At 35.7% G+C, this 25,467-nt stretch overlaps 1 protein-coding gene across 1 annotated transcript in view; it reads right to left on the reverse strand.

Moving 5' to 3' along the window:
* Window positions 1-16,935, reverse strand: part of LOC145670243 (synaptotagmin-10-like) — a 354,389-nt gene extending 337,454 nt beyond the window's left edge. Inside the window, exon 1 of the mRNA XM_081738645.1 lies at window positions 16,728-16,935. Coding sequence (XP_081594771.1) covers window positions 16,728-16,776 — 49 coding nt within the window. The 5' untranslated portion in view covers window positions 16,777-16,935. The remainder of the gene's footprint in view (window positions 1-16,727) is intronic.
* Between the last annotated feature and the right edge of the window lie 8,532 nt (window positions 16,936-25,467).

Below are 25,467 nucleotides of genomic sequence, written 5' to 3' on the forward strand. Positions count from 1 at the left end.
AATAAATCGATTCCCTTCCTACGACACATGTTACAACGTGTTTTCCTCACATTTCATTTTTACTCTGCTTATTTTGAGTATAACTCCATAAACTGGGAGAGAAAATGTTATTGGTCATTTTCAACAGCAGATGCCAGTTAAGTTGATTGATGACGCTGTCAAACAGTTTGATGTACTCTCATCAAAGTTTGTCGGGACGTTAGCCGGGAAAAAGAACCATATTTTTTCGAACTCCCGAAAAACTTAGCTTATAGGATATTATCCCAGAGATAATAACAAAATCATATTAACAAATTTGTAATTAATGTAGTAATGTATTGACACTTTCAATCCTAAAATTGACTTGGATTGAGGTATTTTATTAATGCCAAAGGACGAAGCCCGAGTCTTGCTTGGTAATATTGTAGTAATTCCACTTAACAATACTAATAAATGTTTTAATCTTAAAATAGAAGATTCAAAAATTTATTTGCTATGCATTTCATGCGTTTATCTTCTTTCTGCTACGTGGGGCAATGTTGCTCAGTGGTATAACGCGTAACTTGGGTGCGTGGGATCCCTGGTTCGAACCCCGGCCAAGTAAGTTTGTAGTGGACAACATCATACTTGTGGGTTTTCTCGGAGTACTCCCATTTTCTCCTACTTTCTCATTGCATAAATTCTTCCATCATCATGCATTTGCTTTAATAATCGTCTCTCTTATACTAGCATGCATAATCGTGGGACATTAAACTCAAAGATTTCATTTTATTTTTCTGCTACCTGATACACAGTAATAATGAACTGAGCTGACAGTAATCTGGAATTGTCTATATGGGATCAGAAGCAAAAATGTTGAAACATATAGCTTCTGAACTACAATCTAATGAAAATGTCATAAAGAAAATTATTTACAACAACCTAATTCGATAATAATTAAATTTACAAAAAAAAAAAAAAAAACTGTCATATTATTTTCTAAAAATTCTTCTTTCCTTTCCTTAGGGGAAATTGGATTGCGTCAGTTCGAAGTTTAGCGATTACTTTCAGCGCCGAGGCTATATGAAACCTGTACCTACTGTTAAAAGTGAGATTCGAACCACCTGAAAGAGTACACTAATCTCCCGCATTGTAGAAGTAAACGGTAACCATATTCCCACAAGGGAACTTGTTTCTTCATCGTAAAGAAAAACGATCTCTGGAAGTGCTCAGTAGTAACTTATCGGTGCGATTGCTACGGCTCAAGTCATTACTTGTAAGTTCATATTGAAGAACAGTGTATACCCCTATCTCCAATTTTCTCCCTATCTCTATTGCACTACATTTTTCATAATCATAATTCGTTTAAAGCTACCTAGCTCGATAACAACTAAATACAGAAAAGAGGCACTTACAAATAAATTCTTAAAAGTTTGTCTACCTTCCTTTGTATTTTCTTAAAGTAGAAAGAGACTGTGACTTAAAGTGCACAGTAAGAATAATATGATTAAGAACAAGTCTTGTGAATTTGTAGTGGAGAGCTTTGTATCCATCTCTCTCTAGTTTTCTCGTTATATCTTTTCTACTCCCTTTTACAGGGCCCGAGCTGACTCAGTGGTAGGAAGTTCAGCGCTGATGTGTTGGGTCCTTTGTTTGTTTCCTGCTCGCGCCACTTCGACTTTGTGGTAGACAAACATCTTGTGTGTGGGTTTTATCGGGGTTCTCCCGTTTTCTACCACTTTCTTCATCCTACTATTCCATTCATTTTCATCATCACGGTCCCCTTTAACCTACACGGCATAATCATGTAACGTAAAACTGACAGGTTTAGTTCGCACTATTATTTTACATTATTATCTACTTATATAGTTTACTTTAAACTTATCTTAGATCGTTAAAATGAAATCCATTTGATTTCACTGAACTACTTCTTTAAATGAAATATACCTTTCTTAAATACTGGTTTTAAATTAAATTTTATAACGCTAGTATGCTGATTAATCAAGTGACATATTAGAAAACATAATGATTAGTTTCTCTCCAAGTACAAGTCTTTCTGAAGAGACGACATCTCTACCGTTAATCATTATTCTTGCTTTGTGCATTTTACATTAAAACCTACTTCTTATGCAACCCACCCAACCGCTGTGTTGTGCAGGCAAAAGAAGCGTACAGGATATGTACCAGACAATATCCTCCGGCTAAGAAAATTCTTTTGCGTAGTTTTGTTGATGATGGAAAGAAACTACTTCTTACGTTAGTCACATTGCATATTTACCACAATTTACATCCTTTGTTTATTATTTTTTCTGAGTCACGAGCCTATTATATATCTAGTATATTTGTCTAGAAAAAACTTGCACACACTTTTTCCTACATCCTACCTGTTCTTGAAAGTTACCGTATCTTTGTTATACTGTTATTGTTAGATAACTAGAGGATTAGTTGCTTTATTTCAACTGAGATGTAAAGTACTCCAGGAAAATTAGATTTCTGAACTTTCGGCATCTATGGCAATGTTAACCCGTTACTTATGAGGGATGACGTTCCTCGGCGATTACACTATCCGAGGAAAGGGAAGGAGGAAACGATTGAGGAAGGAAAGAAGCGGACTGGAACCTGTATGTTAGGTAGGCCTCCATCCTAGCATTTGCCTGGTGTGAATGAGGAAAACCTCACTCAGGGTGGATGGCCAGAAAAAATTTTCACACTTTTTCGACCGAGTGTTCCGACCGGGAATAGAACACCGAACCGCTCGCACCAAAGGTGAGAGCGTTAGCAACTACGCTACTCGGGGCAACATAAAGTATTCCAGTTTAAAGAAAGAAAAATATAAGTATTGTTACCTACTATCTAATTTGGTTAGTTAAAATTCAACATGGGATTATAATTCGTAATATAAAACATGAATTATTATTTAGTTGGAAACAAACTCACTCTCTTATCTTTAATCAACTTTAATCTCAAGTATTAGGTATAATAATTATTTTAAAGGAAATGAACATCAGATTTATGAACATCTGATTTTCTGGAAGGAGTGTTTTCTTAAGGCATTTTCTAATAGAAACTTTAGAAACCCAAAAGCAATATTAACCGACTTCAACATAAGCGCTAAAATCAGAAAATAATAATAAAGTTCTAAGAAAACAGAAAATAATGATAGGAAACCTTGAAAACCAGTCTATACTAAAGAAAGTATTATACTAAGTTTCTTAATTATTCATTACTAAAGAAACGCAAAATGTGAAGAAAAATAAGAAAATATGAAAATCAAAAGTTCAAATCGTGAAAGATATTAACTTTTAATGATACACTTTGTTGAGATGCTGTTGATTGGTATGAGGAAGTGTTTCGTCAAGCCCATACCGTAAAGCAAGACCCAAGCAGCGGGATTCAAAAAATGATCATGAGTATGTTTTACTAGCCTGACATAATGCATAAAGTGTTTCAAGTGTGCAGGACTGTTACATGTTCAGCTTCCACATAATAAATTTACTGCTTTAATGTGTTATTGTTACACACATACTGTTGTGTTTACTTTATACTGTGTTCCTTACTTTGAAATCACGTTTCTTTATTCATTTTCACGAAGTGTATCACACGTAGTGATGTGAGGTGGAAAATTTTCCGGAAAATTTTCCGCTATATTTTTCCGGAAAATTTTCCGTTGTTTTTTCCGGAAAATTTTCCGTTCTAAAAAAATGTCAGTAATCAAGCAACAATTCCTCAGCAATCATAAAATTGGTTGAATTCATGTACAGAAATGTAAAAAAGTGAAAGATCGTTTAAAGAATCTGAAAATGTTCATGGCTCAGACAATTTTCAGTAGTATGTAGGAACAAGGAAACAATTTGTCATGAATAGAAATATTTTCTGTCTTATATGGAAAAATTGAAGAACTTTTTATGAGTCGGAAAATTTTCACCATTTTGAAGCAAAAAGTAAAACAACTTTTTGTGAATCGGAAAGTTTTATTGCTCTGTAGAAACAAGTGAAAGGAATTTTCATAGATCGGAAAATTTTCACCACGATGTAGAAACAAGTGGAAAAAACTTTTCATAAGCCGGACAATTTTGGATATTATGTATAGTGATGTTAGATGGAAAATTTTCCACTATATTTAACTGCACATTCAGCTACAAAATTGAATTTCTGTAGAGGAAAGTTAGTCAGCAACAAATTATAATTTTCCAATTAGCTTTCGGGAACCGGAAAATTTTCTAATATTTCCAGTTGGGAAGTAAACTTTTACACAGTGTTTCTCTCTCTCTCTTCATCTGCGAGCTGCTTCGTTGCTAAGCGGTTAGCATACGCGCCTTTGGCATGGAAGACCTGGCTTCGATTCACAGCGGGAGCTCATGTATTTCGGATTTCACGTTAATCAGTTCGTCCCGTCTTATATAGTCTCGCTGCTGAAAGGGACGTTTAACTCAAAATCAACTCAATTCAACACCTCTCTCTCTCTCTCTCTCTCTGTGTGTGTGTGTGTGTGTGTGTGTATGCAAAGTGCAGAGAACATGAGTTCGTAGAGTACAAATATCCCATTCTATTATTTAAAATTTCAATTTATTAAAAGTCATGAATGTTTTCCTATTCATAAAAACATACTCCACTTATTCCTACATCGTTGTTTAGCCGTAAAATTTATTAGTAATAAATATTGTCTTAAAAAGTTTTATGAAGTGAAAATCTAACGATTCTTCATTTGATTCTTCAATTCGTTCTTCCCTCAGAATCCATCTTTGATCTTACAATATTAGATTTCGTCAGTTTAATACGCATAAGACGGTTTTCTCATAGCTTTACTACTTTTATAGATTTACATTCTGCAACATTTATAAATAAGTAGATATAATAGAGAGAGAGAGAGAGAGAGAGAGAGAGACTATGTAAATTTTTACTTCCCAATTTGAAATATTAGAAAGTTTTCTGATTCCCGAAATCTAAATGGAAAATTATAATTTGTAGCTGTCTAATTTTCCTCTACAGGAATTGTACATCTATGTGCAGTTAAATATAGTGGAAAATTTTCCACCTAACATCACTATACATAATATCGAAAACTGTCCGGATTATGAAAAGTGTTTTTACTTGTTTCTACATCGTGATGAAAATTTTCCGATTCATGAAAATTCCTTGCATTTGTTTCTACAGAGCAATAAAACTTTCCGATTCACAAAAAGTTGTTTTACTTTTTGCTTCAAAATGGTGAAAATTTTCAGACTCATAAAAAGTTCTTCAGGTTTTCCATACAAGACACAAAATATTTCGATTTATGAGACATTGTTTTACTTGTTCCTACATAGTACTGAAAATTGTGAGAGCTATGAAAATTTTCAGATTCTTTAAACGATCTTTCAATTTTTAACATTTTTATATATGATTTCAATCAATTTTATGAATACTGAGGAACTGTTACTTGATCACTAATATTTGTTAAGAACGGAAAATTTTCCGAAAAAATATAGAAGAAAATTTTCACCTTACATTACCGCTAAACAACGATGTAGGAATAAGTGGAGTATGTTTTTATGAATCGAAAAATTTTCCGTTTCAAAATTTTCCGGAAAATTTTCATCACTGTACAGGACAGACAATTCTTCGGTTCATGAAAAATTGTTTCACTTGTTCCTACATAGTACTGAAAATTGTCTGAGTCAGGAAAATTTTCAGATTCTTTAAACAATCTTTCAATTTTTAACATTTCTATACATGAATTTAATCAATTTATGAACACTGAGGAATTGTTACTTGATGACTGATATTTGTTAAGAACGGAAAATTTTCCGGAAAAGTATAGAATAAAATTTTCCACCTCACATCACGGCTATACAACGATGTAGGAATAAGTGGAGTATGTTTTTATGAATCAGAAAATTTTCCGGAAAATTTTCTGGAAAAATTTCCGGAAAATTTTCCGTTTCAAATTTTTCCGGAAAATTTTCATCACTGATCACACGACTGCTGCGATACATATACGCGAGAATTTTACAAAGTCGTTCTCTCTAAAAAGAACCTATGTAAGCCTTTTAAAGATATTCATATTTATGTTATAGTGAAACAAACTGTTAGTTTTTCGTATTTTGTACAAGAAAAAGGATAAATCTATGTACAAACATTAAATAAAAGTATATTTATATTTGAAATGTTTACACGCGATTTTCTCACAACATGGTTTCTCGTTATGTGGTCTTATTAAATAAAACTCCTCACATATGGCATTATGATATTATGTCGTGTATATATTGTATTACGTATACGTAATTATTCATTAATCTTTTAGGAACATATCAGGATAGGTTCCCAATATTATTAAAAAGCATGTGGTTAACAATTGGCATTGTTAATATTTACTACATCTTAAAGTAGGAGCTACATAACTTTTTGATTCAGTGACCTACTTCAAATGTGAACATCTTTGGAGATTTTTCTTTGTGCAATTGCCACTGGCACTGGATTTGCAATCTCCATAATTCACTTTAAGGAGGGAAGATGAAGTTATATTTCTTCTTTGTGCAATGAAATCTTTTCAAATTGATTTCTCTTTGTCACAGTCACACAAACCTTGCACAACAAACGCACGCATTTATCCTTTGGCATAACAAAAACAAATTATATATATATATATATATATATATATATATATATATATATATATATATATATATATGTGTGTGTGTGTGTGTGTGTGTGTGTGTGCCTTGAGAACATGAGGGTTGTATGAGACGTGGATTTACAATTTAAGGTGAAATTCGAACCAACTTAATGCGTTCAAACTACAATATTCTCACGCCGGAAATCGAACTCAAGATCCTGCAGTATATGTGCGCACAATAGTCACTAGACTAGCGTGCAGGACATGAAGAAGAAAGTGTAATCCCATTCTTTCTAGAGAGGTTTACGGATTTTTATTTGAAATCATTCTAATTCAATTGGAACTAATTTTAAAAAACACGATTGATGTGTAAGATTTTTTTAAGATAATATCGCGTTTTTCCAAACTTTTTACTATCTGCGAAATTCTCAGCGATCGACTGCTTGGTTAGCCCTGTCTTAAAAGATACAATAACATACGAGGTTGATTTACAAAGTAATGCCTCCATGATGATACTTTTATTTGTGTTTGACAGATAGCACCATACAGGTATCAGTGGAAAGCTTGCAATACCAGCTACAAATGGTGGGATCATTTTTCAACATAGTCCCCATTACAGGCAACACACTTGTGTCAGCACGAAACAAGGTTTTTCTTGGAGTCGGCGAACAATTTTGGTGGCTGCTGGCGACACCCACTTCCGCGTCACAACTATTGCGTCGGCCCTTAAGGTGATCCTAAACTTTGGGGAAGAGCCGAAAGTAGCAAGGTGCAGGATAGACTATAGGAAGGATAAGGCAGAATTTCAACAACACTTTGCCAGCAGATGGGTGAACTTTGAATTTTTGGGGGGAGGAGAGGACATATGGCGGTACTCTATTGACTGACGCTTCGTTTCTGGTTCGTAATGGTGTATCCACGACTCATTGGTGGCAATAAATGTTCCTGAGCGACCAACCTTCCACAGTCAGAAATTCAATGACAGCCCGCTGTTTCAAGCGGACGTCACAACTGAATGCCATAGATTGCTCCATTACTCCGGGTAGTAGATGTAGAAATTTGGCATACAATATTCTTTTTGTTTAAAACCAAAAAAGATTAGGTATTTTCTGGTTATTCTTGACAGATTTGAATGCAATGCAAAAGTAATAATTTTTAAGTGAGACAGAGACGGACGGGATGCTTCATGAAACCTATCCTGAAATACTTTTATATTATAAAAATAGGGATATACTTATCATTAATTTTTAACCGATTACATTTCGTATCGATTGTCGTAATAACAAATTCACAAAAAAATATACCGAACTCCTTTGCACTCGAATACAGTTTCAGAAGTTACCATTTAAAAATAATAGGTATGTAGATGTTCAACACTAAATGTTGGGTTAGTAAAATATTTTTCTAATCATCACTAATATTCCATTTATATCTCAAGAGTAAGTACAATATCTAAAAAAGTATTCAAAAAAGTATGTATACTATACAAGAAAGTGTTTCACTAAAATATACCAAGAACATCAATATCGTATTTTTATTTTGAGAATGATATAAAACGCAAATCATAAATGACTGAGTTGTTTAAGGAAATAAAAGAGGTAACGTACACATCACATTATAGCTAGATAAAGCATTCACCCACGTAAATACATTGTAAGGAGTTTCATGAGAAAGTCTTCGCTAAGCCCTATGCTGCAACTAGGTAATACGAGAAATTTCGGAGATCCCAGAAAACGAGGGATCTTGGAAAGTGCCGAGGATGAGGTCGGAAGTTGGAAGTGAGAAGTTGGCGTTAAGTTAGTATAGCGAAAAGTTCATTGCAGCACATTCATCTAGTGATCATTATATTGTACACTGCTCCACAAAACTTAAGCAACCCGAGAGAACGTGGTATAAGTGACGTTTGGGGCCCATTCAACACTGGTTAGTGGCATGCACGTACACAGAGACACACAGGCAAGGCGAGCACCCACTCTATCGCATAAGCAGCATCGTTGCAAGCGCGGTGAACAACTTATGCCATGAGCCGTACACCACAGCCTAGTAGTGTCCGAGGCTCCAAGCATTGAGTTAGTGGTTCTTGTGTGAGATACACACCTTGCAATGGCTGGTAGACGACATTTGAGTGACTTTGACCGCGGGCAAACAATTGGGCGGTGGAATTCGGCCGATCGCAAGTGGAAGTGGCGCAGGAATTCAACGTGAACAAAAGTGTTGTGTCGAGGCTGTGCAATCGCTTTCAAAATGGAGGTGAAGTCAGTAGACGTCATGGAGGAGGCCGTCCGAAGAAGACGTCGGCCGTCGAGGACCGATTTCTCACAATTTCTGTCAAACGTAACCGTCAAGCTTCATGCTCTCACCTGGCCAATGAGTTGTTTCAGGCTACAGGACAACGCGTGAGTCGTGAAACTGTTCGTCGGCGACTCAATAGAGCAGGACTGTATGCAAAAAGGTCTGCGCTGTGTGTGCCATGAAACTGGAGCACAAACGTGCGCGTTGCACATTGTGTCAGGAACATGTTGTATGGGGGGAACACCAGTTGGCGCGTGTCATGTTCTCCAACGAGTCGAGATTCAGCCTGTTGTCAGATTCTGATCGGACTTTAGTGTGGAGAGAGCCAGGAGCACGCTATCATCCAAACTTCATTGCTAAACGGCCCTCCTATGGCGGTGGTTCCATTATGGTGTGGAGTGGAATTGTGCTGGACGGGAAAACGGACCTCCATATTGTGCAACATGGCACTTTGACAGCACAACGGTACCTGGATGAAATTCTCAATACACATGTGTGCAATTTCCGCGGAGCATTTGGCCCAGACTTCCTGTTCATGGATGACAATGCCCACCCACACCGTGCACATCGTGTGACCGAGTATCTGGAGAGCGAAGGCATTACGCGTATTGCATGGCCTGCATATTCGCCGGACTTGAATCTCATCGAGCATGTGTGGGATGCTCTTGCGCGGCGAATAGCGCAGCGCAGTTCACCAGCTCACACTCTCCCTGACCTGCAAACAGCTCTCCTCGAGGAGTGGCGCCATCTGCCGCAAGACTTGATCAACACTCTGATTTGCAGCATGGAGGCCAGATGTCGTGCCTGTATAGCTGTTCGTGGTGGTTACATGCCATATTGACTGCCTATGCCCTCGCACAACCCAGCTTCACCTGTTGAGGTATCGTAGTGCTGAACTTTTTGGTCACCCTGTACATCCTAACTGTATTGTTCGTCTTCACTTGTGTTGCATTGTGCATCTGGACCGTCTGTTTGTTCATTATACTTGGTGCAGTGATCGTGTCGTTTTATTTTCTGCCACTTTCTTCGAGTTGCTTAGGTTTTGTGGAGCAGTGTATTTGCAATGTTGGGATAGATGTAATGATTAAGACATTATATCATTACTATTAACTAGGTTTTGTAAGACAAAGTCATTCGAGTCCTATCACGCAGTAGTGTATCTCAAATAATTCAAAACAATTATTTCATTACTAATCACTATAAATTATATAATGACAAGGATTAGGTACAATACATCTTTAACTATAGATTTCTAATGAGCTGCCCCCAATGTCTAAAACTGCTTGGCTTTAAGCTAAACTAGATAGAAATTTGTAGCACTTTGTAATATTTAAAAAAATCATATTTCGTACGTATGTTGAAAGAGGGTACAACTGAGGATGACCTTTTCAGAACCAAAATTATTGCATGAAATCACGTCATAAGTTTTCTTTAATTTCTACCTCGTGTTCCATTCACTTTACACTGCATCGCAATCCACCCCCAAAACAAACAAACAAACAAACAAACAAACAATATGTCCTAAATAGTAGTCTAATTTCTTTCTTTGGTTTATGCTTTTGAGCGAAGGTAGGAGAGGAGCAAGTATGTCAATCGTAAAAACCTCTTATATAAGATGTTATCGTATATACACATTATATGACTCTTACATCTCTAAAAAGGGATCTTTATGTAAATCTGTCCGTTTGTCCACTCATCCTGATGTAAAGGCACTCGCCTAGAGGCCATTCTATTCAATGTCTCCAATCAAATTTAAAACTCAAAGATTGAGCTTGCTCATTTGTGTATTGTGGTTTTGTGAAACACAAGGTTTTGAAGGAAGGAACCTACTGTTAGTGTGGGATACGAGTTACGAGTACTTTCTGGATTTGAATTAGGTTAAGTTGGTGGATACACAAGACCATTATGTATGATCAATCTTCATACCATAGGCCATTACCCCAAATACCTGAGTTCAAGAGAGATGTGTTACAAGATCTCATTTACGTTTATAGTTTCTGTGAGTTTCTAAACTCTAAACTCATAACTCATAGTTTAAAACCTTTTTCGTTAAACATTCTTCCTGCTCCAAAAAATAAGTTTAATTTAGTGTAAGTTAAAGATTAAATGATTCGATTTTCTAGGAAACAAAACTAATGATTTTCTATGAGTTTCATAAATCGATACTTCCTTAACAATCCTTTGGCGTTATACAAAGTATAATTAATTTCTCTGGAAAAAATTGCAAGGACTAGTCTCCTCCTGTAGTATGTTCTTTTCAGATAGTTTTCTCAAAGACAACTCAGGCGATTTTGTTCATATTTCATAATTACATATTTCATTAATAACTCTACAATATTGCATAACTAAATTCACATGAAAAATCAATGTACATAGTTTACTCTAATCAGCAAACATTTATTTTGCACAGTTTTTCTTAAAACAACCCAGACGAATCTGTTTATATTTCATAAATATGCATTTCATTAATAATTCGATTACGTGAGTTTTGCCAGAAGTGAAATTTCCCCTCGTGGGTTTTGCCCGAAATGATTTTGTACTCGTGGTTATTCCCCGAAAGGCACGAGAGTGAGATTAAAGTCGAGCTCCGTAGATCTATCTAAATCGGAAACAAAATGAATGACTGAAAATATTAAGTTGCTCTTTGATTAATTCGATAATCCTTAATTAAAGACATCTCAATGTGTAACTAACACAAAGAAAAACGATGTTATATTTTAAACCTATGTAACCGTTGGCAATTAATTGTAGAAAACTATTAAGAAAACAAAGAAAATATTGCATAGAAGAGAATAGGATATTGAAGTTCTCTTTAAATTCCGCGGTCAGTTGTTCGACCAATTAGAGATAAGGATTTGTTTACATTTTCCAGTTTTGGCGAATCAGAAGCAAGCATGTGTTTAAATCTTTGTGTCTCCCATGTATCCGAGTAACTTTTTACCGCAGAAAGGTTATAACTACCATCTTGAGCGAAAGAATGTAACTCACAAGTTTTGAGTCCCTGTGAGTAAAACAGCAGAAAGATGTCATGAGAAGTTGAGAAGGTCGGAAGAAGAGAACATAGTTTTTAGAGCAAATTACACCTTTACTACATACAGGGAGTGGAATAAGGGAAAGGTTGGATACATGTAGGAAACGTTCAAGAAATGATTTATCGGTACCTATACATAACATTTTCTCAAAAGAATTACAAGATCTGAAGGAAAGCGTTTACAATTTTGTAACTAATTTTCCAAAATATGATAATGTTCAAATAACGCAACGAATATCGCTAGGTACCCAGCTAAACCCAGCAGTATGTGACAATGTTATTCTTTTGGAAGAGCTTATTATATTACCGGGAGGCGGTAATTGTTTGAAGTCGAACGACACTTTTGTATCTAATGAAGGGATAATTGTGTTCGGAGTCGATAACTTGGAGTTTGTTCTTGGTGGCTACAAAGAATTCTTTGTATTCGTATATTTTACACATGTTCCAGCAAATAGTAAGTGTTCACGTTGATATTGGTAGTTTACGAGCAGATATAAATGTATATCCTGTAATTTCGCACTGTTACTTAACAAGAGTGGGAGGACTTACAAAAGACTATTTTCTTTGAAAAAAAAAAACTCTACCCAGCGTGAAATTAAGAGTTCTTCAAAATTGACTTTGAGAACACTATAAATGCATTGAGGGCGGCATTTCCTGAACTGCAGTTGTCCAAATGTAACTTTCATTCCTGCCAAGCCCTATGAAGAATATCCAAAAGGTTGGTTTAAACAAATATTGTAAACAATCTGCAACTATCAGGCTCGGATGCAGGTTGTGTTCAAGCTTATCCCTCTTGCCACTAGAAAAAGTTTTAGTTGGTTGATTGGAAGTAGTATCTATAACTCCTGCATGTGAAAAATTAACTGAATGTTTTGACTGTTTTGTATAACAGTAGTTATAAACTCCGAACATGCCAGTCCACTTATATAACGTTCATGGCTTACGTCACAGAACCAATAATGATGTGGCGGGTTGGAACCGAAAGTTAAAAGCTCTAATTAGATGTAAGACCTCCTCCCATGTCTTATTTTTACTTAGCACCTAAACAATCAACCCATTAGCAGGAACTTTGCAATTCAGTCACTTGAAATTAGGATATCTCCAAAGAAAAGAAGATGTTATTTCATGTGGATTACAATATAAAGAAGATTCTACAAACATGCGAAAACATAAAAGACTAGAATAAGTGTATTCGTGCATTGGTACAGAAGTTTTAATAATTACGAATATATTTCCGGTAAACAATCAGTTGACAAAAGGATTTTGTGTATATAGTAACAATAGAGTTTGTTAGTTCTCTGCATGGAAATCGAATTAGACTAACGATGAACTATTGCATCAGGTAACGCACTTCATTCTCGGCTCTTTAAACACGCCTATATCTATAAAAAAATGCAATAGCCAGTCGCAATAGCCAGGTAAAGTGTAAGGGAAAATTGAGTTTAGTATTGAGATGTTTGTATTACATCATTTCCAGTAATTTACAGAATAGTAAGTAGAAACCCTGTAAAGAATGTAATTTACAGAATGTGGAAACTCTCTAAAGTACTAAAAGAAAGAGTTATTTCTCCGATCTCTACAACACTTCATCCAATAACATCAAGCAAACAGAATAGCATCGACTCTACAAAACAAATGCAGTAATTCATCAGATATGTAGTACATATCCCACAAGAAATCTACATATTCAATAATAATACTAACAAGAACTAATTTAACCCTAAAACTAATTTTACTAGTTTAGTTTCTCGTTTACTATGTTCTGTTCTATATACACGTGTTGGTCATTCAACTTGCAGAGAAATGCTGAATTCATAGAGTCAGTTTAATTCATAGCTCAGGTCGTAATTCGCTTAGGTACATAAAAAGTAGCATGACATGTAGAACAGAACAGAGAGCGGAAAACGTACGATTTATGCACATTCAACAGGCGGTCGATTCAAGGAGTCAAGGAAAATGGAAAACAGCCACCAAACGTGGCTCTTATTTTGTCCAGGTCCATAAAGCATAATACTGACTTTGGTCATCACTGGTCTAAATAATGCTTTATCACAGTGTTTCTTTGCTCTTAAGATTAACTCCCAACCAAGTACTAATTCCATTGTAAACAGTAAGTGAAATCATAATACAAGTAATTGAAATTAAATGTATACATAATTGGGGTATATTGTATTCTAATCTGATATCAACCTTTCAGTTTTGATCCAGCTTCTTTAAACGGTTAACGAAGACTCAGATTCAATGCCCGGTCACCATAAATTTTTAGTGAGTGTCATGTTCATCAGATATTTGTGGAGCCACGTGAATTTCGAAGTCATGAACTATGATCTATGAAGGAAGAAATAAAGAATTGATAGTCAATGTGGTGACAAGAAACAAAACACAAAAACGATGTGTGGCGTACCATATGTCTTCATAGATAAGACGTCAAAACGGTTATTTTTATATAAATCTTTATATCAGAGCTTCTAGTTAGCAGGAAAGTAACCAGAGATAAGAATAAACTATTATAATCATAATGTTACTCGATTTATTTGCAGTAACTGTTAAATCTTTTTTTCGAAATTATTTCTATTCATTTCAATTCTATTTTGAAGAACTTCTTTACTAGCTGAAACGCATGGTGGCTCAGTGGTAGAGGCTTACCCTGGTGCGTGGGGTCCCGGGTTAGATTCCTGGCCAAAAAGTTTGTGGTGGACAACATCGTGTCCATGGATTTTTCTGGATTCTTTCGTTTCCTCCCGCATTCTTATTCGACCGATTCTTCCATCATTAACTTGCATTAATCATCCGCCTCTCTTAGCCTAAAGGGCTAATCGTGGGACGTTAAACTGAAAACTTTCACAAGCTGAAATACTCTTCCTTCACACGGGCAAAGTAGGTTTATGGAAATTATTTGAACCCCCTTCTTTCCTAGAAAACGGCATTGGCAGTGTCACTATTAACAGTAGCGATCCCGAAAAATTGTTGATTGAACACTAATATCAGTCGATTTTGATGTTTTTAAATGGCATCACTTCTCGTACTACCTTGTACTCTTCTGCCGATGGGGGATGAATTTGGGCTAAAATACCCTTGAAGTGTCGCTCTCTATCTCAGCAACCTTGAAACCTATGGACTGAATACTAACATAGGACGTTTTCGATTATTTTACAAGTCACAACTTCCCACTTCCGTGTCGAAAATTATCAAAAGATCTTTCGAAGGCCTAAGGTTGATAATCATGCCAACCATAATTTAAATTTGTTCTTTATTTACTTCGTGTTGAGGCAAACACAAACTCCCATTCGCTTTTAAATATTGAGATCCATTAACAACACTTCTGCTAGTATTGATATGACAGTTAACCTGAATTATTACAAGAAATAACGACTGGATGCAAGAAAATTTAGAAAAATCATAGCTACAGCCTATTCATCAATGTTATTATATCACCAATTACCTGATGGAACTTTAAAAGAAACTTGGAAAACTTCACACAGGATGATTGATCATTTGATTTAAACCACTCAAATGCTAGTTAAATGCTTGTGCTTCAAACAACTATTAAATTTGCAGAAAGAATATTTCTGCATCGACAAAGAGTAGTGGAAGGTATAGAGTTTGCGTGTTTGTTCTGTATTTTATTCTCTGATTTTTAATTACGTGACCAGCCAAACTAACAGCTTTTGTTTTTCAGGGTATCTTGTTGATCTTACACTGTAAATATCATCATGATAACTACATATTTCGTGTTTGCAATAGTTAGCATTTTTTCGAGAGTATCTTTCCATTTTTTTATTATTATATTTTCGAATGTAAAATAGCTTCACATGCTATACTTGGAACTGTTATTCACTAATATCTAAATAGATGAGTAAAGCTGAACTTGAGTGCTTGTGACTTATCAAAACAATTATGTAATTTAAGCAGTATATCCTTATTTTTGTTTATTTTTTTCGGTTTGATTTTCCATAGTAATACCATACACATTAGTTTAACTAGACTCATGACCTACTATAAGAATCAAACTAAGCTTTTCAAATGCTCTGAAACTTATTAAACATATTTTTATTTATGTTTCTTTATTTAATGTTTTAAATTGAATGTCACGTATTGAAATGTCTTTAAAACAATAGAAGTAAATATACAATATGTTATTTGAATATACAGCGAAAAGGATGTGAAATCGTGATGTTAACATGGGCAAAACACGTCGCTAATATAAGAAATATTCGTGAGGAACACAGTGTAATGCTTGAAATTCTGTTGGGGAAATACCTGTTGATAGCCCAAGAAAGTAAGACCACATGATTAGATCCACTGAGTTTGTTTTGTTTCTGCGGCAATCGACATTTGTCTGGCTTAAATTAGAGTTGAGTTGAGTTAACGTCCCTTTCAGCAGCGAGGCTATATGAGACGAGACCTACTGATTAACGTGGAATCCGAACCATATGAACTCCCGCTGGGAATCGAACCCGGGTCTCCCACGCCAAACGCGCGTACGCTAACCGTTTAACCACGAAGGGGTTCCTTATGTTAAAGGATAGAAATAGTTAGTAATGAAAAATGTTTGTCCATTAGGTAAAATAAACGGAAAACAAACGATATACAATGATGACATTAGTGAAGAAGATAATTCGAAATACACATTTCTAAAAAGGACTCAAATAATTTACTGAAACTACGTGTGTTCATTTCTAAAGCGGTTCAATGAACTTCACTGTATTGGCTGTCGTAACGGACATACATCAGATTGATGGTAAAAAATGAAACTTGTGTAATATATTCGTTGAATTACATATGTAAATTTATTCATTATGTAAACAAGAAAGACATATCCTGCGAAAATGCAACACGTGGAACACTCACCTGGTTTGGGCACATCTGATTCATCTATGCTATGCCTAACAATACCCATGCTGACTGGACTGCGGCAGCCGTTGTCGTATTATTCACTCGGCAATCTCTCAGGAACAGCAGGACACTGTTTGTGTACAGTTAATACACAGCTGCTCGCTGCTGGCGGACAACACACAGAAACTAAGCACAACACACGCTTTCGAAACACACTCACACCAGCCAGTCACTTAACCGAGTTTCGCATGGCGCATGTACGAAAGCGGTTTTTCGTCGTGACGTCAAACGAGACCTGGGTGAAGGCCAGTGGGGTGAGTCTTGGGCATGGATCAGGAGAGGAGTTGGAAGAGAAAACAGAGAGGAAAAGAGACACAAGCGGGGAAAGAGAAAAGTAGTAGCCAGCTTAGAGGTATAACAAAGCTGAGAGATCCGTGGACTTGAGGGTAAAACGAAAGATCTCTCTATTCAGGTGAACGTATTTAATAGAAAACGGTAAATAAAATGTAGACAGAGAAGCATTTTGCTGAGTATTGGAGGCATCTGTATTCCTGTATAGGAACGCATGCTGTATACAACTTTTCTAACTTGTATGAAATATTTCTTTGTCGTCATCAGTGGCGTATTTACGATTTTGTTTCGGGAGGGGCTTTGCCTGGAAATGTGAGAATTCTGTAAGATATTTCATTTACTTTACTATACTAAGATAGATTTCGGGGGGGGCTTAAGCCCGGAAGCCACCCCCCTAAATACGCCACTGGTCGTCATATATGCGATTTTGATGAAAATATGAAGATAAGATGTCGTTTAACAATTTAGAATTTCCAAAACTGTGTACGGTTTCTACACAAATAACAAACTAAACATACAACAAATAACAATAAGTTAAGTAATTTAAATCAGTGGTATTCGACCTTTTTTCGCGCACAATCACCGATACTTTTCCATTCTGGTGTACACCCCAGCTTCAAGGTATATTTAATTCAAATGATAAGTAATTATTTCAACAGTAAAATATAGCATGTTTACTCATTAATTAAATAACTCAGTTTTACGATAAACAGAAGAATCATAATTTAAAGTTCTCGGTTAAGTTAATTCATTTATTGAACTAACTATGTTAAGTTAGTTAGTTAATTTATTGAAAGCTGGTAATACAAATTTTCTCTAGATGAAAAGGCTTCCATTATAATTTACGAAATGTACCTAGGTATATTCATTACACTTATTTTAAATTTTACTTACCCCGTAAAAAGTCATTGAGTACCCCATCTTCAGGGCTACTAATTTAAATGAAATAAAATTTATAGTTTTTTCATGATATTTACTATAAAAATTTATAGTAATTTCATGATATCGTTTGGTTTCATCGGATTTCCTCCATTACTTATTACCTCCCGACGTAAGCATATGGGAACTTATAGCTTCACTACCTGTATATGTGTAGGTGTCTGGTACTTTACTTCTCGGACTGGTGGAATCTAAACCAACTTGGTGGAAAAGTAGCCATTGTCTACGGAATGAGATCACTCACTGCATTTGATGGCCGAGTTCGGCCAGGATCAGTATCTATTCAGTTTGTATGTAATACTTTATTTCTTGGTAACTACCAGGTAGATCTGAACGAAATTTAGTGGATAATTAGTACACTTTCCAAGGAATAAAGGTCGTAATATTTGGTGACCAAGCTTAGAAAGAGGCAGGCTCCGCTCGGCTTGTATTTTGTATTACATTTCTTACTAACTACTGACCGCATCTGAACGAAGTTAGCCGAGTCCAGGCTGACTCTGCACCAGAGGCTGTGTTCTACAGGATTTGCACACCTGGGGCTTCTGAGTTCGGTTTACTGTCTGTGTTCCCCTTGTTATTTTATTATTCAAGCATTTTTTTAAATTACCAATTATTCGATTAAACTGTATGATCCGTTTCGTTTAGCTTGTATGGAATGTCAAGCTGGGAATTTAATTTAAGATTAATGTTTGTATTATGAATTACAATCTCACGTTGAATTGCAATTAACCAATCAGGTAGTAGATTCTAACCTAACAATACTTCCTTTTTTGGTCCTTGAAACTAGAATACTTTATGTGGCCCCGCGTTACTAACACTCTCGCGTTTGATAAGAACAATCCTGTGTTCGATTCCCAGTAGAGTAACTCGGTCGAAAAAGTATGAAAGCATGATCAGGTCAGCCAACCTGAGTGAAGTTTTCCTAGATTTTCCTTATTCACATCAGGCAAATACCGCGATGATACCTAACATGTAGGTTCCAGTCCACTTCCTTTCTTCCGCAGTCTTTGTTCCTTTCCTTTCCTCGAATAGGGCTATCGCCGAGGGACGTCATCCCTCATACGTAATGGGTTAACATGGCCATAGATGCCGAAAGAATGGAAATATAATTTCCCTGGAATACTTTACATATGAATCGAAATAGTGCAACTAATTCTCTAGTTGTCTCACGATGCAAGATCAAGACTGGGTATTATGTATCCTCATCCGAAAGTAAATAAAATATCAAGTTACCAAAATACATATCATTACTTACCCGAATAACAGGAACAATTAGAATATAGTAAAGATACGGTAATTTTGAAGAGCAGTTAGGAAAAAAACAGTAATGGACAAAAGTGTATGCAAATTTTGTCTAGATAAAAATACTAGACATATAATAGGCTCATGACTCAGCAAAAATGACAGATAAAGAATATAAATTATGATAAATGTGTAATTTGACTAAGAAGTAGTTTCTTTTAGGGGTGAGTGGGTTGCATAAGAAGTAGGTTCTTATGTACAGGGTGGTCCAAAAGTGTGGAAACGGCCAAATAAATTCCAAATCGTTCAGAATTAGGAAAAAAGAAAGAATGATGATAACAGACGAGAGGAAAAAATCTTTTGAGACATATGGCACCATCAGCCGCCATCTTGAAATAGCGGGAACTTTTTCAATGGGAATCCCAATGCTATACGTCAAATAGGACTGATATTTTTCAGGAATTTAGGCGTGAAATGTGTTTTGCTCTACGACCAATCGTTAAAAGCTTTTAACTGATTTTCTGCATTTACCTGGAGATAATACTGCAGGTAATGTGTGGCTCTCTGACCAATGTTACAGGAATTTTTCAATATGTCGTCCCTCCTGAGCAATCGTTAAATGTATCCACTACTGCCAGTCATCCACTAAACTGCCCAGCATGTCCTCAGGAATGTTGGCACAAGCGTCAATAATCCTCTGTTGAAGGTGGTTAGTGTCTCTGATAGTGGTAGCATACACAACGGATTTCACGTAGCGCATAGAAAAAAAAATCCGATGAAGTGGGGTCTGGGGAACGTGGTAGCCATTCCACAGGTACTCGCAGCCTATCCATCTCTGTAGGAATTGCTATCGAGGTACTCGCGAGTAGATAATCCTAAATGAGGTAGTGTCCCGGCATGTTGATAGAACAAAGGGAAATAACCATCCTCTATTGCGACGGATGGCAGGACCTCCTCCACAAGCATGTTACGGTAGTTATTTAAATTGTCGTCGATGAATCACCCCACACACCGCACCACATTATCACTTTGTCAGAGGCAACGACCCGAGGATCGTCGTACCAGTGTGGATTGTTGTCACATTAATATCGGTGATTTTGCTTGTTCACCTCGCCGACACACACACACACACACACACACACACACACAAATCTTCTCGTCTGAGAATATTACGTCATACGCAAATCGAGGATTTTCTGCGATTTGTTCCGCGTTCTACTTATAGAATTCGACTCGGCGGTCTGGATCATCCTCGGTTAGATGTTGGAATATTGAAGCTGTACCTTGTATAGGTACCACTTATGTACATATACAATTGGCTGGATGAACGTACGGGATACATCACATTCTTGGGCTAGGTGACGGGTACTGCAGGTGAAACGTTTCGCGAGTAATAGCAACACAGTAGTGGATGTGACTTCGTCCGTTGGTGTCTGTCTGATTATAGTTTGTTTTCCGTATATTTCGCTATAACTTTGCAAACTGCACTATGGAAAATGGGTTACCATTCTAGGAGACGAGCGTTGAAATCATCTGCAATCTGTCTGTTCCCACGTTCTACTGAGATCAACATGATATCTATCCGCTCATCCTTTGTTAGTGCCATTTCGTGTTAGGCCACCTGAAACACAAGAAAATCAGTTAAAATTTTGGAACGGTTGGGCAAAGAGCCAAAAATATTTCATGTCTACATACCTGGAAAAATTTAAGCCCTATTTGATATATTACGCGATAGAGCTCCCATTTTAAAAAGTTTCCGCCATTTCAAGATGGGGCGACCGCTGGTGCTATATATCTCGAAAGATTTTCCGTCTTGTCTATCATCACTTTTTCTTTTCTTCCTAATTTTGAACGGTTTGGATTTTATTTGGGTGTTTCCACACCACTTTTGAACCATCCAGTATATATATATATATATATATATATATATATATATATATATATATATATATATATATATATATATATATATATATATATATATATATATATATGGATAGATAGATAGATAGATAGATATAGATATAATGTATCAGCATCTAAGATGTTTAAAGGTTTAATTTCTATCTATCTCTTACCCTTTTGGATCCATGAAAATTCTATATTAAAATTAAAACTTGCAGTGAATGTCAACCACTTCCGGTTTTGGCAGAGTGATAATGCTAGATAAACTCTCTATTCTTTAGTTGCTAAATCGTATCAGAAAAAATAGAAGAGTTTTCTGATTTTACCGGTTTTGCTCTATTGCAATTAGTACTGAAGCTAGAAATGACATATTTCTATTAATTCCAATTGGAATAAAGGGGTATGAAGTGAGACGAAACATATTTTGGGGGCACTAAATATTTATATACAGAAAATTACATTTATTACTATCTTTTATCCTTTCTGCTCTGAACCCTGTCGAAAGACAGATAAGAGGATGTAGTTGTTATGGAAGATTTCCACCATACTTGACCATAACATAGTTTGGAAATCTAAAACGTGGTTGACTAATTCTTTACATCTTTGTTTTGCGCCAAGGTCAATGATTACTTTTCCGTTGCTTCCACAACAAAATCTGAAGGTGTTCAAGTATTGCATTTTGAAATATTGGAAGTTTTAGATAAGCCTTTTGACAAATTTTAAGAATCATTATTCAAATAACTCTCTGGTAGACGTCACGAGATAATTTTCAGAATTTATTTACTTAAAATTCTTTATTCATACCGCTTGCCAGTTCTCATTCTCATACTTTAGTAAGGAATTGTAAAACATTTTCTTCATTCCTTTCAACAGCAAAATAATCATGTATAATATTTCTGGCATAATAAACTCAATTTCGTTCATGATAGATGCACTATTTTTACTTCCCAATGGAAGAAAGAAAAGGTCACTCGGGGATAATCATTCTTAATCAGTCGCTCTTGGGAAATCTGAGAGACTTTTCTAATGGTCACTTAAAGCCAGTTACGATGTCGTTGGAAGACAAAGTTCAAGCTGCCCAACTGTCGTCGAAGTCGTATTTCCTTTAGTGTTTAGAATTATGCACTAACAAAAAAATCAACATCTCAGAATACATTGAATAAGTCATTTTACTGTGTAAATACTTTTCTCTTAAATGTGTAGCGTCTTTTGCTAATTATAAGATGCTAAATTTTACAATACTTATATTAACATTATGCTTCATCTCAAACGGAAATAATGGGATACTACGTACCTTTCTATGGAGGGTTCATGTGATCTTTTAGTATAGTAACAATGTTTGCACGGATCAGTTTGGTTATATATATTTTCGCATATATTTCATTGCGAGAAATACACCTGATCCGAACTTAATTAATATCCACTAAAATTATTACTAACATCTTTGGTTCATCGGGTACCTGGTTCGATCCTAGATAGCACCAATTACTCAAAATACTGTGTGCATGGGTCCTCTCGGAGATTTCTCTTTCTCACTTTCTTTATTCTACCATTCCATTTTTTATAATCATCAGCACCTTCCTTAGACTCAATGTATAATCGTAGGACATTAAAACTAGAAATTTCGTACAATTTCATTTCAATAAAGATCTTAGTCCTCTCCGCTAGTAGAGAAGCTAGCGAGTGCGTATTTGATTAATGGAGTAACTGGTTGTAGAGCATTGAACGCTCACAGTGGTTAGAATATCACTTTAAACTGTAAGTCCAAGTCTCAATTACTCTTAACTGGTACTAAAAGAAAACAAAGAACGCTAAATTTCAATAAATAGCAACACAATAACTACACAATAAAATCAATGGAGAAATTCTAGAATTACTCTTGATACACTATATTAGTGTCTTAATAAAAGCATTATCTATTTTACTCTTTTAAAGTATACTACTTTACTTCCATTTCATTTCAATTACTAGAAACTCAATAAAAAAAATGCTTAAAATATACCAAGAACATAAACTGATATTGTTCGTAATACTCTTCTTAAAAAATACCAATCTTTGCAGGAGGTTAAAATTGAAATCTCGTGCAAAAATTGAAGGGCTTGGTGGAAGAAAGGCCAATCCTACTACTCCATGAAAATGAGTTTTGTGGCTGAAGTGTAAGCTAGTGTCATCTAGTGTTACTCACTGAACCAAATTCATTGTGGTATATGCAATAGTGTTCTGTATCTACTCCTACAAACTAAAGTACCTACGTTAATTATTTTTTTCTACATCAAAACTACTTTAAGACCCCTTCAATTAGTCTAACTTTCATTTCAAACCAGAAATATATTTTGAAGTTTTATGTATACAAGTGAGTACACGATGTATAACATAGGAGTGCGATTTTGCACTCTGTAAACTAGCAGAGAGAAACACAATGAGAAAAGGAGGGGTTGAGATGAGGTATAAGAACGAAATAAACAAGATTTGATACTTTATGGGCATGGATCCATGAGTTGTACACAGCGAAATAAAACGTATGTGGCGTACCGGAAAATATAGGTTACATGTGTAAATCCTGTAGTTTTTCGGACTTAACGGACCATGTAACATCCTGCATAAAAAGGTATAACTAACAATGTATGTTCTATAACACTTTCCGTATAAGTGTTCCACCTATACGTACATTCCATATGAAAGAAAGAACTGTATGTAGGCGGTCAGGATCTCACATACAGATGTACGTATATAACATACAGTTGACGTATGTAACATATGTATACTTATGTAATATAAGGAAAATTGCTAGATGACAGAAATCTTGCAGTGGCATGATGTAACATGTAAGCGGGAAAGAGACAATACGTATATAGCATATGGATAACATATGATCCGTTCTGTATTTCCGTAGCAAAAATATGGATTCCGTACATTTGTAAAATATACCGCTGTTCGGATAACGGATTTTTCTCAGCGTATGCCTCATAAACCATCTACTAAGCTCCAATGCTCTGCTTCGTCTATCAACTCTGTCTTTTATCAAATCAAGTTTTCTTTTTCTTTCGTCGCGTATCTGTGTGCTATACTTACACGGAACATTTCCCAAGTGTAACACTTCTATTTTAATAGAATTTGGCAGATAGATACTACACATAAAATAAACTAATTCGTGTTTTTAATTTTCTGTGGAAAAACGGTTTTAGGCAGCAAAAGCCCCCTTTTAAAAATTGACGCTCAAAAGGCAAGACGAAGTGGACCGAAGTGAATGAAATTGTGCACAAAAATTTGTAGACGTAAAACGAGGGAATACGTTTTTCGTATTTTCCTTAAAAAAAAAAAAAAAAAAAAAAAAAAAAAAAAAAACATACAAAAAATAAATCGACATGTGTTTTTGTTCATGTGGAAAAACATTGTATGGGTTAAAGTGCCTCCCAAAATAGTATAAAAATATACCCTACTGTTTGTTCTTACTGTTGATTAGGGTAGATCGAAAATAACTTTTTTTTTTTTTTTTGAAATCGATAACGGCTCACACGGGAAAAGTTGTCCACCCATAACAATAGTTCACTGATTTTTTTTTTTTTTTTTCACAGTTTTGGGACGATGTCTTCCAGTGCGGCAATCGACCTAAAGTTTTGGAAAAGTCAATACAGGCAACACGCATTACACAGTGTTTAAACAGTCTGTTTTGTCTTCTAATACGGTTCGGAAGTAGCATATTTCTCTGCGTGATCGTTCTTCAACTTTATGTGCTGTCCTAACATCAGTAATATGTATACTTCTTTGCTTGTTTTAACAATAAAATTACGTTTATTAACGTTGAACCTGCGAAAAGAATAAGAACGACGAATGGAAGTCCGATTTCATTGTTGCGCGCATCAGCGAAAAGCGATACAGTTATTGTTTGTTTCTCGTACTGGGGGAGTTCATGCTGAATGAATGAGATGGCCAAAGGGGGGTTGGGTTGCTCGGAAGGACTGTGCTTTGCTTTACTGTAGTGTCCCTGTGATACGATTTAACTTGTTGTCTGTTGAGTGTTGACGCAGAGAGCGTTCTTTGAGATCAAAAGTGTGTGATTCACGTGTGCGCAGTTAGTATTCTGTTTGTTGGCAATTGTTGAGTGTTATTTAACTATAGTTTTTTAACAAACAAACATATTGCTTAACAATTTACAAGGACATCAACTAAGTAAGGAGTAAGAAGCTGGCAACCAGGTTTGTGTGGCCCTCTGCCGAATGTAGGCTGGTAGTTCAAACTTAGACCCCGACGTAACGGTAGGTACTCCCAATTCAATCTTTGACTTTAAAATTCGAATCAGTTGGCACCGATGTCAAAC

The sequence above is a fragment of the Thermobia domestica genome, chromosome 14 (assembly GCF_964235325.1).
Source record: "Thermobia domestica chromosome 14, izTheDome1.hap1.1, whole genome shotgun sequence".
In the NCBI taxonomy this organism is placed as follows: domain Eukaryota; kingdom Metazoa; phylum Arthropoda; class Insecta; order Zygentoma; family Lepismatidae; genus Thermobia; species Thermobia domestica.